Source organism: Ips typographus, linkage group LG1 (assembly GCF_016097725.1).
Source record: "Ips typographus isolate SLU linkage group LG1, UJ_Ityp_2.0, whole genome shotgun sequence".
Lineage (NCBI taxonomy): Eukaryota > Metazoa > Arthropoda > Insecta > Coleoptera > Curculionidae > Ips > Ips typographus.
Genome location: NC_138422.1, coordinates 2,741,116 through 2,754,827, shown reverse-complemented (window position 1 = coordinate 2,754,827; position 13,712 = coordinate 2,741,116). Strand labels below are relative to the sequence as shown.

The following is a 13,712-nucleotide window of genomic DNA, read 5'->3' as shown; positions in this document are numbered from 1 at the left end:
CAGTTTCAATTCATTGTTGAATAAGTTAAAACACAAAATTCGCTTAAATAAAGCTGTTTTGAAACTGATTTACTGTACTTTTAAATGTTGATTGTCGTGTCCAAGAGGTTAAACATCAAGCAGTGAAACCAACTATCGGTGGAGTTGGAATTGTCACTTGTCACGTGTTATTTTACTGTTAGCACGCCTACTTCGACTTCGATAAATTATATGGCTATCCTGCTCTACCATGTGCACTTCATAAGGACCCACCTAACTCGACCATTAATAGACGAGTAGAGTGAAACAAGAAAACGAATACGAAAGCATGCTACTTCCCAAAAATCAGAAAATGCATTTTAGTGTCAAATTTTCCTTTATAAAATTCATCTAAAAAATCCAGATAAAAATAAACAATTTCAAGGGTCCAGCTTAAACTGCCGGAGATATAAAGAACCATGAACCCTACTAAGTAATCCTGAATCATAAGTAGACCTAATTGGTGACCTATTTTCATTAATACCTCCATTTTCAGAATGATCAATCAATTGCACTTACAGTAAAACTTGCTGTATAGACAGGAATATGCCTACACTTAAGCATAAATCACAGTGCTTACAGTGAAGATAAAAATAATGGATTTATGGAAAAGTGAACTGGGGCCTGAGGACTCCACGTCAGTACTGGCAGTTAATGAACAGTTTGTGGAGAGCCCTAAGTTGAGTAGTGCTAGCAATTCAGTGCAAGGCAGCCCTGAAAGTTACTCAAATCATTTGGAACCTTTAAGAATAGAGATCGCTCCTAAAGCAGCTTTGCTAGCAAAAAAACGGCTACAAGCTTATTGTTCTGGCAAGACTGATATTGGCCAAGAAAATAAGCAGAGTGATTGCAGTAATGAAAAGGTGGCAAAATTCTCTAATCACAAATCCAACAAAAGTAAGTTACAAATTTGTATATGGCATGTTAGTGTTAGTTCTTGTTTTACTCTTTTTTCGGTACAAAAAAAAAATTATTTTACTAGTTTACCCTGATGATTCAGCCAAGGCTGTAATAAGGGATATAGAACTACTTAAAAAGGCTGGATATGGAAATGACCAGATTCCAAGTGATTGTTCATCAGTCAATTTTTCTCGGGCAGGCAGTCACAGCCCTTCAGAGAATAATGGAATACCAAATAATTCAATTTTAGAACATAACAAGACTAATATGTTTAAACGACGGGAAATCAAGTGTAGAAATATTAGAAAGAATGATACCAATCCAAGAAAATCACCATCACCAGCTAAAAATGATGATGTGGTCAAAGAGGATGTTAAGAAAAACAAATTGGAGTATCCCAAGAATTGGGAGGAATATAAGGAAATGAGATTGAGTACTAGAAAGGATGGGGACTTAAAGTCTAAATTGTTTAAAAAATCAAGAGAGAAGAAATTTGAGTAAGTACAATTTGTTATTTTGTGTATTTATTTGTTTATTAAAGTTACCAGAAATATTTTAATTATAATTTACATACATTTACATAAACTGCAGCACTGTTGAACACTGCTTTTTTGACCTGAGATTACTAAGTTATTATACAAAATTGTGAAAGTGTGCATATTTTCATCTAGTGGGATTTTTGATTCAATATGTTTGAAATTTGTTTTTTAAATCAGTCTAGAATTGACAACTTTCTGGCACCTGTCTATATCAACACTGAGAAATGAGGGATTGACTCAAGATTTAACTTGTTTTCATGTTTCTCTTGTTAGTGGTAGGAAAATAACCACTTAAACAAGAAGTTTTAGTAAAATTTCCTATCTGTTTAGTGACTTCTGAATGTCAGTTTGATGGTTCAACTAATGTCAGATTATTTTGATGTTTTTATCAGCTTTGTAAATAAACAAGGTGAGTTGTTTTAGAATAGCTTTATTCCTGTTCATGACTCTGAACTGTTTTCAAACTGATTTCTGCCATCTACATGAATGGGATATGTGTTGCAGAATACTGATTTACAGCACTATATAAAAATTATTCTGCAAATGGTCCAAACCCATATTAAAAACAGTTTAGAATCAAAAACCTGAACAAAGCTATTATAGAGCAGTTCTGTGTCCAAAATGCCATTCAGGTAGAGTAAAAAGGAACAAATCCTCATATCAAGGCCTCTACAAATTTCTTAAACCTTTCAAGAATTGTTTTATGTTGTAATAAAAGCAGAGAATGACAACTCTTCTTTCTTTTTCTTCAGAAATTTTAATATTTGTCAAGTAAAAAATGCAACAGTGGTTGAATTAATAGATGTGTCTAACCAATCAAAATATATCTTATTATCACTGTTATTATCATAGTTTATAATACTTTTTGCGACATGTTATCTGCAGGTATAGAAATTTGAATTTTAAAGTTATATTTAAGAAACAAATTATAAAATGAGAGGATTATTCATCAAGGGACTAGACAAAGATGGGGACACAGTGTGACGTTATGTGACAGTTGATCACATGACCAATTCATCAGAAAGACTGATTGGTATCTTGTGACTAATGTTAAATCCACGAATGTTAAGCATTTGCGTAAATCTCAGCACAGTGAGTAGTTTGTGATTGGTCAAGAAAACCAGCTTTCAGCTTGCTGCTTTTTCTTGACTAATTACAAATTATGAATGGTGTTGTGATTTACGCAAATACTACACATGTGGACTTATCATTTACAGGAATACGTTAAGTTTGTCACCATCTTTCTCTAGCCCATTGGTTTCTAATGGTTTTTTCTTCTAACCACTGGTTTCTTATTTATAATTCTATAATTTTCATAACTGTATATGCCATATTTCATTCTTCTGTGACACCATTAAACTCTTTCAGATTTAAAAGATACTTTACCTTTGAGGCTCCTTCTGCGCCTTTAGAACCGTTTAAACTAATAGCAAAAGGTCGGGAACACTTGTCGGTTCCTTTCTCATATTTACGGTAATTACTACCGATTATAAATGTAGCTGTATGTCAACCAATTTTACTGTTTATTTAGGTGTACGGCCGCCAAACCGGCTATAATGTATAGCGAAGTTCAACGACAAGGCTCTAAAGGATTCTTAACCAGAAAACAACTGTTTACGCTAATCCCGGAAGAACACAAAACAGTAATAGAGAAATTGGAAAAGTTTTCGAGATACCAACCGGACGATAAGCCTGCCATAAACGGAAAGTGGTACCCGAAAACTTGGAGAAAAGTTGAAAATTCCGAGGCGATGCTTTTAGAACAATCAGTTGGACTTTCGTTCCTTCAGGGCTACTCAGATGAAGAAGAAGACACCGCTACTCACCCAGTTATCCAGGACAACAACCAGCAGGATCGCCAAGACGAAGATGACACTTCTACTGAGCCAATCATCCAAGTCAACAACCAGCAGGAGGAAACAGCAATGGAACTTACAGACCCTGTTTTGGATAAACCAATAGACAATACTCCCACTAAGGAAAACGAAAACTTCAGTCAAGAAGAAGAAGAAGACTTGACTCCACAGGGTACTCCTAGAATAGTCCGTGCAAGTTCAACTGAAGATTTCGAAGAAATCCAAGACGATTTGAGGGAGGTAATTAACGCCAAACGTTCACGATGGGAAAATGACAATGACGAAATTGAGGATTTGCGCATCAACGATTATGAAGAAACCAGGAAGGAATTGGAAAAGTTGGAAGCCTCGTTAGAACCTTTAGAATTGACCGTGGAGGGCAGTGTTGGTGAGTCAAGCCACAAAAAACGTAGCAGAAAACGTAGAAAACACAAAACCGATATTGATAAGGTTAAAAAGAGAAAATCGTCAAAAAGAACAGTGAGCAGTTCAGACTCTGAGAATCACCTTACTAAAAAGCATAAGAGAAAGAAGGGGAGTTCTAAAGGAAAAGTTGACAAATATAAAAAACGCAAGTCGAAAAAGAAAAAACGAAAAGTGGAACTTAGCAGCGGTAGTGAATCTGAGGCCACTTTGGAGGTTCTCGCACCAAAGAAAAAGAGAAAGAAAAACTTTGAAAGCAGAACTATCAAAAACAACAGTGAAGATAGTCTGGAGAAGAAACATCTAGAGTCAGATGCTGAGGAAAATTACGAAGCTGATATTAAGTTCTTTGCGGACAGGCTGGACGCAGAGAAACGCCTGAAAGGCAAGTCTAAAAATCGGCAAGTCAAGACAATAATAGTGCTAGACGATTTGGACTTGCAGGAAAACAAAGATAAACCCATAAAAGAGGAAATCAAAGTTGACTTGTTGAAATTGAATGAAGATTATTTAAGGGAACAAAAGAAGAAAGATCTCATTGTTGACATTGAAGAACCAAAAATAATGGACGAAATTCAGATAAAACAGGAGGTCATCGAAAGTTATGATGATTTGATGATGCTGGAAGACATTCCTATTCCTCCTCAAACAAAAATTGAAGAGTGTACTATGAAAAGAAAGTGTACCGAGTCTGATTTTAATGAGCCTGAAGTAAAAAAAGTGAAATTACCTCCACTGGAATTGATTCCTCTATCGGAAATTAAATTAGAAAAAGACATAATACCAGTTAAAGAGCTGGAAAGTATTAATTGCTGGGAAAGCGAGGAAGAGCTGTTTGTTCTTCAAACTGAACCTGTATCAAACATTGAGCTACCACCCACTTTACTACTTGAAAATATCAAAGTGGAAAAAGACATTTTAAACATCGAAGATTTGCAAAAGAAAACTGCAGCTTTAATTGCTGAAGGAGAGAAGAGACTGAAGAAAGAAAACGTCTCTCAAGTTCCGAAACGTTCTGTTAACGTGGATCCGGAATTTTTCGACATTGAAGCAGCCCCCATTGACGATAATCAGTGGGACATTGCATCTCCAGCAGTTAAAGTTGTAATCATCGACTTGGACACCAATAACTCGAATAGTTGTGCTGTGCTTGAAAACGAATACGAGGAGTTTATAAAGTCTGTTTCCACTGCCGATATAGATGAACCAGAACCCCAGCAAGTCAAGTCCATAGAAATTGACAGCAGTTCAGACTCGTCACTTCAACTCATAGAAGAAGTTCCTAAAGCTGCTGTAGTTGATGTTCCTGCAGTTCATATACCTCTACCACCACCTCCACTTGCACCCAAACCAGACGAAGCCATCAAACCAGTCCCGGTTCCTTCGCCCAAAATCGAAGCGGTTCTGGATCTCAACAAACCAATGATCAACTTGAGTTTATCAGCTAATGTGACTCAAAACATCACTCTCAGCTTGGCTACTAGTATCCCAAGTATATCTACTCCAACCACGACCAGTATAAACTTCTCCAAGCCCAACGTGGAGATTTCCAATGACACCATGGTCAGCATGAACAATATTTCGTTGCCGCTTCACAAAGCTCCTAACGATATCAAAGTCAATCATTTCTTAGTTCCACCCCAACCCCCAGAAGCCTTTATTAATATCTCCCCGCCTAAAGTGGTGGAGACGGAACCTGAGCTGGGCACCTTCACTTCAATCAGTTTGCCTTCAAAAAGGGTTTTGATAGACAATTCAAATGTCAAACTGGACGACTCGGACCCTGAAGATCAACCAATGCAGCTTACAAAGTTAGAACAGCACCACACTGAAGAGCTAAAGCAAAAAGATAGTGAAGTTGTGAAAAGAAGTGAGGTTGTGGAAAAGAGTGAGAAAAGTCGCCGAAAGTCTAGTCCACCAAGACGCGGCAGTAAAAGAGAGTCATCTCCTCGTTCCAGACGAGGCAGAGATTCTCCAGTAAGAAAGCGACATTCTTCGCCAAGAAGACGTCAATCGTCACCGAGACGAAGATCCCCAGGTCGACGCAGTCCATTTAGAAGGAGACGCTCTCCAGGTAAACGCATCAGTTTGTCACCAAGACGACGATTGTCACCAAGCAGAAGACGACGAAGTCCTTCACCAAAGCGACGATCTCCGCATAAAACTCGAACGGCATCTCCGAGAAGACGTCGCAGCTTCTCACCTAAAGGTCGACGATCCAGCGGGGAATTTAAAGAACGCAAACGCAGCAAGACGCCAATCAGGAGGACGCTGTCACCACTAAAACGCAGCGTTGCCGATTCCACCATCAGCGATGAACAACTACAGATGGACGAGTATGAAAGACTGCTGTCACCTAGAAGGAAGCGGGAGATGGATATTCATCACATGGCGGAGATGCAATTCCAGCAGCAACATTACCAGTACGAGCAGTACAGCGCTATACAAGCGCAGGTGACTTTATCTAGGGAATTAAGTGCACCACCTCAGAATACTTACAAGCAAGTCGGTAATATGCTGCAGATTGTTCCTGCTGCTGATTTGAGTAAAATACCATCTCCTCCATCGGTAGATATGAGAGTGAGGAACTTTGCGATGTTACAGGTGAGTGTCTTTTGTTGAAAAACTTTTTAAATGTTGCTTTTTTCTATAAATTGTCAAAAACAGATTTTTGGAAATCATCTGCAATAGCAGACATGTCAAATAATGTGACTAAAAGTACTGCTTCTAATACTAATGATAATTCAACTGAGGTTGTAATAGAAGAAAAATCACATTAATAATAATTGGATAATATGATGAAAACATACTTTTTTCATGAAAAAAAGAGTTACAAAAACTACACTCGGTCTTAGGTAAAGTATAATAATAATAATAATAATAACAGTCTTTATTTCGAATTGTGATTAGGATAGAGTACAATGTACATTATCAACTAATACAAAGGAAATAGCATCATGGTAAACTATGAACTATGTAGTACTTAAAGATACTTATATACATTTTCTGCGATTTTTCCCTAAATACAGATTTCAGAAAATAAGCAATATTTATTTAACAAAATAATCCTCTATAGTGTAGGGTTCTAATTCAATTAGTAAATTTTTTACTTCTTTTTTGAAACTTTTGTCCGTCAATGTTTTCAGCCTGTCTGGTAGGTTGTTAAATAGGCGAATACACATATATTTTGCATGTTGTTTGGTTGTTTTGGACATTTTACATCTTTTTGTCTTGTGTTGTATGTATGATTGACTTTGATGTTAAATAGGTTTTGGTTCTTTTTAAGAAAGATGAGACACTCATATAAATTGCATAAACTGTCATTATTTTATTTTTTTTTAAAGATGGATCTACATGAATCTTTGTATTTCATTTTGAACATTAATCTAATTGCCCTTTTTTGAATTACAAATACATTCTGTATTGAAGTATTTCTACCTCAAAACATAATTGCATACTTCATAATCGATTCAAAGTTGACAAAGTACAATATTTTAAGGGCCGCCAGGTTCAGATACCCGGAGACAATTCGAATTCCATAGCAAATTGAGTTTAACCTGCCTAGCAGAACATTTATGTTATCAGACCAATCTAGAAATTCATCAATCTGCACTCCCAAAAATTTTGTGTTCTTGGCTAGTAATTGGCTCCTGTCAGTGAGAAGGTGTATTTCATTAGGTTTCTCAAATGTACCTTGTTTTGTTGAAAAAATAATCACACTTGTTTTTTCCATATTTAAAGCTAATTTATTTTTTTTAAACCACTCAGAGGTCCTAATAAACATTTCTTTTCCAGACTGAATTAAAGTGCTGATTTCCTCTTGACCTACAAGTAAATTTGTGTCATCTGCAAAGTTGACGATTTTTTCATTTTCTTTTGCTATAGAATTCAGGTTGTTCATGTAAATTACAAAGAGTAGTGGCCCCAGAATACTGCCCTGGGCTATTCCATGTTGATTTTCTTTTATATTTGATGTGTATGGCTTGCTGTCCCTAAATAGTTTCCTATGAGATAAGTAAGAATCAAACAATCTTAGGGCCTTACTTCTAACTCCATAGAGTTCTAATTTTTTTAACCATAGTTCTTTATCTACACAATCATAAGCCTTAGATAAGTCTAAAAATATACCTATTCCTAGTTTATGGTTTTCTATGTGTTCAAGGATATGACTTGTAAACTGAAAAATTGCTGTTTGTACTGATCTTCCGGCAATGTAGCCATGTTGATAACCACTGAAGAGGTCGCACATTATAAAAAAATCTGTTAGCTGTGTGTATAAAACCAATTCAAAAATCTTTGAAAAGGCTGGAAGGATGCTTATTGGTCTGTAATTTCCTATTTCATTTTTATCACCTTTCTTATAAATCGGTTTAACTTAAGCAATTTTCAAAAGTATAGTATGTCATCAATCAATTCATCTTACTTGTAATTGAGTTATAAAGTTGACGGTTAAACAAATTGCAGTCTCAGCCACCGCCGCCGCTCCCATCTAGCGAGTTACGACCAAAAATTCTCCAGGTTGGCAACATGCTTCAAATCGTTCCCACCGATATAGTTCCTCCTGAATTGCTGCCCCCCGAACAACCGCCGGAGGTAAACTTTGCCCCCTTTCTTTTATTTTGTATAACCGCTTTGGTAATTATAACAAGATTAAAACCGAAATATGCGACCCGGACTTTATCGAAGACCCATTGCCCACCTCCGGATCACCATCCCCTGAGGCGGCCATGATGCTCAAAGTGGCCGAAAGACGTGCTGAACGCGAAAAGCGTCGTCTGGAGCGCGAACGTCGCAGGAAAGAAAAGGAGAAGCGACGCAAGGAAAAAGAGAAAGTCCGACAGGCTAAGCTGAAAATCAAGACTGAATTGATGATTAAAGTTAGTCACTCCCAACAAAATGTTTAACCGGTTTTTCTAGAGTTCAATTCCACAGAAAGCCTTGGAACTGGAAGAAGAAGAAGACTCGGAACTGCTCAGCGACCAACAAACAGCTCAGTGGCCTCCTACGCCCTTATTGGTCGGTCATCTGAAGGAGGCAGGGAAGAGTATTCTGGTGAACCGGAGTCTCAGGAGTGAGGAGAGCTTCATCGAGGAAAGAAAACCTAAAACGGTGCACTTTGCTGATGGGATTCGACCTGGCGAGGGCACGTCCCCATCCGCGGGGGAAGAACTGACCTCTCCTCCTCCGCCTGAACAGAAACTGCCAAAAGAAAAACGCTACAAAAAGTTTAGCAAAAAGAGTTTGAAGAAAAAGAAGGTAAAGGTGTGTAGAAGCTTTTTTTTTTCCATTTATTTATTTTTGGTCATAGACTGTAGCAATTATTGTGAGTTACAGTTACCAACTACTCTAAAATTGTGGGTTGACAATTTCAAATAATTTTAAAAAATGTTTGAATTACCTATATAGAGAACGAGGTAAACTGGCAGAACGTTAGTTTCAAATTTAACTGTTTTTCTTTTTTTTTTTTTGAACACCTTGTATACAGGTGTGGTAAATCCAAAAGCGACCATAAGAAAACCGTGTAACGGACAGAGAAACGTAGGTAATTGCATGCGCGGGAGAAAGACAGAAAACGAAAAAAATATCAAGTAGGCCATATTTTTAGCGCGCTGTTGCGAAACGCCGTAAGTAAGTTTGTCGAGGGTATTGAATACTTACGGCGTTTGGCAACAGCGCGCTAAAAATATGGCCTACTTGATATTTTTTTCGTTTTCTGTCTTTGTCCCGCGCATGCAATTACCTACGTTTCTCTGTCCGTTACACGGTTTTCCTATGGTCGCTTTTGGATTTACCACACCTGTATATTTAATTGTTTGGCAGTATACCGGAAGTGAAAGAATAGTTCAAAACTCACATTTTGAACTTTTTACGGTGGTGGAAACCCCGAAAATGACGGAGATTAAAAGTAAAAAAGTTGCATTTTTCGGAAACGGTGAGAGTTACGAACATTTTGAGACTATAAATATTCAGAATGCAGCTGCTACAAACTGTATATATTTTGAGGCACATATTTTATCTTTAAAAGTATTCACAATATAAAATTTCCAGTATAGTTTTAAAATTCAATTTAATCTTTCTTGGAAAGCACTTTTTTGGACATTAATCGTTCGAATATAATTGTAAAACAAATGTAACTAACCTCAGAAACAAGTAGTTCAATTATTACTTGAAAGTAATTGATTTTACAGTTTAGTTAGTGCACCAGTAATATTTATTATACTTTAGCTAGTAAATTTCGTTGTCGCTTAAGTGCTGATAGAAGGGAGGGAGTATCTAATGATCTATTTTAGGTGAGAATTATCAGGAGACCTCCTTCACCGTTAGAGGAAAGTGACTCGGAAGACAATCTACCTCCGCCGTCGCCGCCTCCAGGATCTCCACCACCTCACGTTTTTCCGCCCCGCATCAAAGGTCCGGCGGTAAACAACGTACCGCCAGCTTATTTGGCGACAATTATGCAGGCTGCTCAACATCAACAGGTAAAAAATGCATTTTTTAAAGCTTTGTTTATCGTTTTGATTTTGGCAGCAGTTGCAGCATCCAGCTCCGGGACCTTACCAGCCAGGGTTGTACCGACCTCCTCTAGGTATGATGATGGCGCCACTACCTCAAGGTATGTTTCATTAAAATTACAGCAAAAACTGTGATTTTTATAACGTTTTTCTCTCAGGACATCTTCAGCCTTCGCTAATACCGGTTCCTCCTCATAATTTGGTGGCGCCACCTCAGCCCGGACTTCCTCCAGGTTAGTTAGTTTGTTTTTTTAAGGTTGGTTGGAAATTTATTTCGTTTTTCCAGGCCATCTTCAACCGTTACACTCGCGAGTTCAAAGTCCTCACGGATCAATATCGGTGCCGTCTCCCTCTCCTCACATGATGCAACATACCTCCGGTAAGTGACTTTCTTTTTTATTTTTTCAAATTGTCCACCAACAAACCAGCATGAAGCTGTAAAATGTCAAAGAAAAATTAGTGTTTTACGATTGTTTCACAGAAAAGGTGTCCATTCTGTCTTAGGAGAAGTGAACACATTAACTGACGTCTTAGATTGGTTCTTTGATGTTTTGTGGTTGCCGTTCTGAGCGTTTTTTTCCGAAGATTTAAAAAGCTTCGTTTTTGTTGAACCAGACTATTTTTAAAGTGTCGTGGTAGAACATTTTTAAAAAACTACTTTTTTCGCCGATTGTCAGTAAACCTGTCGTTTTAGTGCCTAACGACAGGCTGCAAACAACCACTTTTACTGCCTAGGCAGTAAAAATTTTTTATAGTCAAAATTTTACCCTTTGAGAATGACGTCAAGCAGGTGAAAAAACACGCATGTCTGGAATTAGATCACAAATTTTAACCTACAAATGCTTTGAAAAATTAGTTTTAGAGAGTTTCAGTTGACATCTGGAAACTGTTTCTTTTCGTACTTGAAAAAAAGCAGCACATTTTGAATTAGCATTTGGGCCTTCTCATTGCAGCGCAGCATTTTTATACCTTTGATATTCGTTTAAATCAAAGTGACAGTAAATATGGACAGTAAATGTCAACGTTTTTAATTTGTCAGGACGACAAAATTAACAACGTGCCTTTTTTGCTAAAATTGTTTATTTCATATGTTTGATATGTGATAAACAAAGATGTAAAAAGATGACGTCATTCTCAAAAGGTAAAAATCCAACTATACTGTCGCTTACCTGGCGCAGGGACAATATAAATATGACATCGTTTACACAACATAAAATTTAACATTTATTAAGAAAAAACACCAAACACTATAACATTTTTGGAGTCAAACATTCAAAAGTATATATAATTATTTATAAACATTAACAGTAAAATGAGAACATCCTTCTATTATTATTGATTTGTCGTTCACTTCGTTAGAACTATTTTTTCAAATACACCGATGAACTAGAAGTTTCATCTTTTCTCTTCCCACTGTCACTGCAGGTGGGAATATTCGCTAGAATTTTTTCACTAATCACACTTTTGCTTTCGACTGAATTTTCTATGTAGCCTTCAGCAACACTTGTGGACTTCCATCCTCCATGTCTTTTTAGCATTGTGATGTCAGCTCCAGAATTAACAAGCCAAGTAGCAGACGTCCTTCTAAAGCAATGTCCAGTGGTACTTCTGAGCATTTGGTAGTTTTAAATTAAGTAGCTATCTCTTGTGGCATAGCACCAAATTTATGAATTGCAATAACTTGTTTTAATGTTTTACCCCTCCAATATCTGAAGAAAAATCTTTGGTTTTCAAATCCAGAAGGACGATAAGAAGCATATTTTCTATACATGTCCAGGTGTTCTGATACCACAAATAATCTCGGTCTCTTCGTTTTGGTATCAGGAAGGGAAACTAATAGCTTATTGCCCATATCTTCAATGTCATCTAATTGCATTCGCACAAGTTCGTCACTTCTAAATGATCAACCTAGACGAAAATACTTGGTTATTCACTTAAAATTCGATCCAAAGATCTGAAACTTACTTTGGTTGATAAATAGTTGGCATCTGGAGCTTCCGATAAAAATTTAATAACTTCTTCCTTCTCAAACATCTTAGATTTTTTGGGTTGGTATCCATCTTTCTGCCTTTTTAAAAAAGCCTTAGTTTCAAATAATTTGCCAAATCTACATTATGATGAGTGCTTAAGGTGGATTTGAGCATAGAATATACACTCCACAATGTAGAAGACTTTAGTTTTTGAGACAGCTCAGCAAAATATGCGATTAACACGTTTTCTGAAAACGAACCGATGTTCTTGTTCTTCCGGTAATCCATAAATCGGCAGTATGTGTCTTCATATATTTTTTTCGATTTTTCCGGTAGGAGATTAATTTCTACATTCCTGGTTGCTTCTCGCACCTCCGGAGGCGTTAGTGGTACATCGTCGTCACTCTTCATAGTCTCCATCATGAAGAAACAGCTTATAAATTTGACAAAACTTTTAGATGTCAATTTTTGCTTATTTAAGATGTCTATTTAAGATGGTAATCATAGCAACCAAACAGGTATAATTATTGTTGTAGGTACATCATAGGTGGACAGTTTTCATTATTAGAAATAGGAGAGGTGTATTACTACTTAAATATAAAAAGTTATTCTGATTGACAATAAACGGCGAAAAAATTATGTGTTTGACTCGGCGAAAATGCACATTTACTGCCTCATCTTTCTATAGCGCTGCGGCAGTAAATGTGCTACTTTTTCGTCTTGTAAAACAAATAACTATGTTTGTTACCGACAGATTAAGGAAAAGTGTCTGGTATTGCCTCCTGTCAGTGCAAAAATATGGTTTTTCTCTTTGAATAAATTTTCAATGTTTTTTATTATACGACTATGAAATCTGAATGCTAATTTTCCATTTTTTAAAGGTATGCCGTCACATATTCAAAGCCCCCACGGTATCATGCCATCCAATCTGTCAGTGCCGCCGCCGCCCCTACCTCCGCCCCATAATCCTGGTAAGTAAGCAATAAATCAGCTGCGCAGGCGGCTTAAATCAGTGATGATTAAACTATGAAATTTCCAGGTCATTCACGTCATTATTAAACAAATTGCCCAGAGATTAATAAATCTCTTTATTGCATGGGTAATTATTCACTAGAAGTTGTGTGTGTATATATTTCTTGTGCGACTGGTTTAATCAACATTTTTGTGTAAAAAAGTCTTTTTAGTGTCGTTGACGTTCAGTTTGGAGAAGTTGTTTTAGTTTGTCCAGGTCTGATTCTTTTTTTTACAATTTGCAATAATTGTGTATGTAGTATAATTTTCATTGTGCACCTTAATGCCAGTAAGGTTAAATTATTGTAAATATTAGTTTTAATGCGATGTAATTGGTTTAGTTTTGCTCTTTATTTTTTTTACTTGTTTACTAGATATATAATATTGTACAAAATGTTTATTTGGTAACAAAACATGATGGTTTAATTAAAAGTGATATCACTATTTTAACTTTTTATTTTATCCAGTCTATTTTTTGTGTTA

General features: G+C 36.6%; 1 protein-coding gene across 3 annotated transcripts; it reads left to right on the top strand.

Annotated features, from left to right (window-relative positions):
- The first annotated feature begins 298 nt into the window (after window positions 1–298).
- Window positions 299–13,673, top strand: LOC145736909 (uncharacterized). Of its 3 annotated transcripts, none has more exons than XM_081991442.1 (14): window positions 299–451; window positions 515–915; window positions 1,001–1,415; window positions 2,826–2,930; window positions 2,989–6,340; window positions 8,201–8,329; window positions 8,386–8,613; window positions 8,669–8,992; window positions 10,027–10,215; window positions 10,265–10,349; window positions 10,407–10,481; window positions 10,535–10,627; window positions 13,100–13,189; window positions 13,258–13,673. In XM_081991442.1, the coding sequence occupies exons 2-14, from the start codon at window positions 615–617 to the stop codon at window positions 13,275–13,277; spliced, it is 5,406 nt and encodes a 1,801-aa protein (XP_081847568.1). In that variant the 5' UTR covers window positions 299–451; window positions 515–614; the 3' UTR covers window positions 13,278–13,673. The 3 variants fall into 3 exon arrangements, with proteins under 3 accessions (XP_081847568.1, XP_081847557.1, XP_081847547.1); XM_081991431.1 differs by having other exon boundaries at window positions 8,669–8,998; window positions 10,268–10,349; XM_081991421.1 differs by having other exon boundaries at window positions 8,669–8,998.
- Window positions 13,674–13,712: the final 39 nt, after the last annotated feature.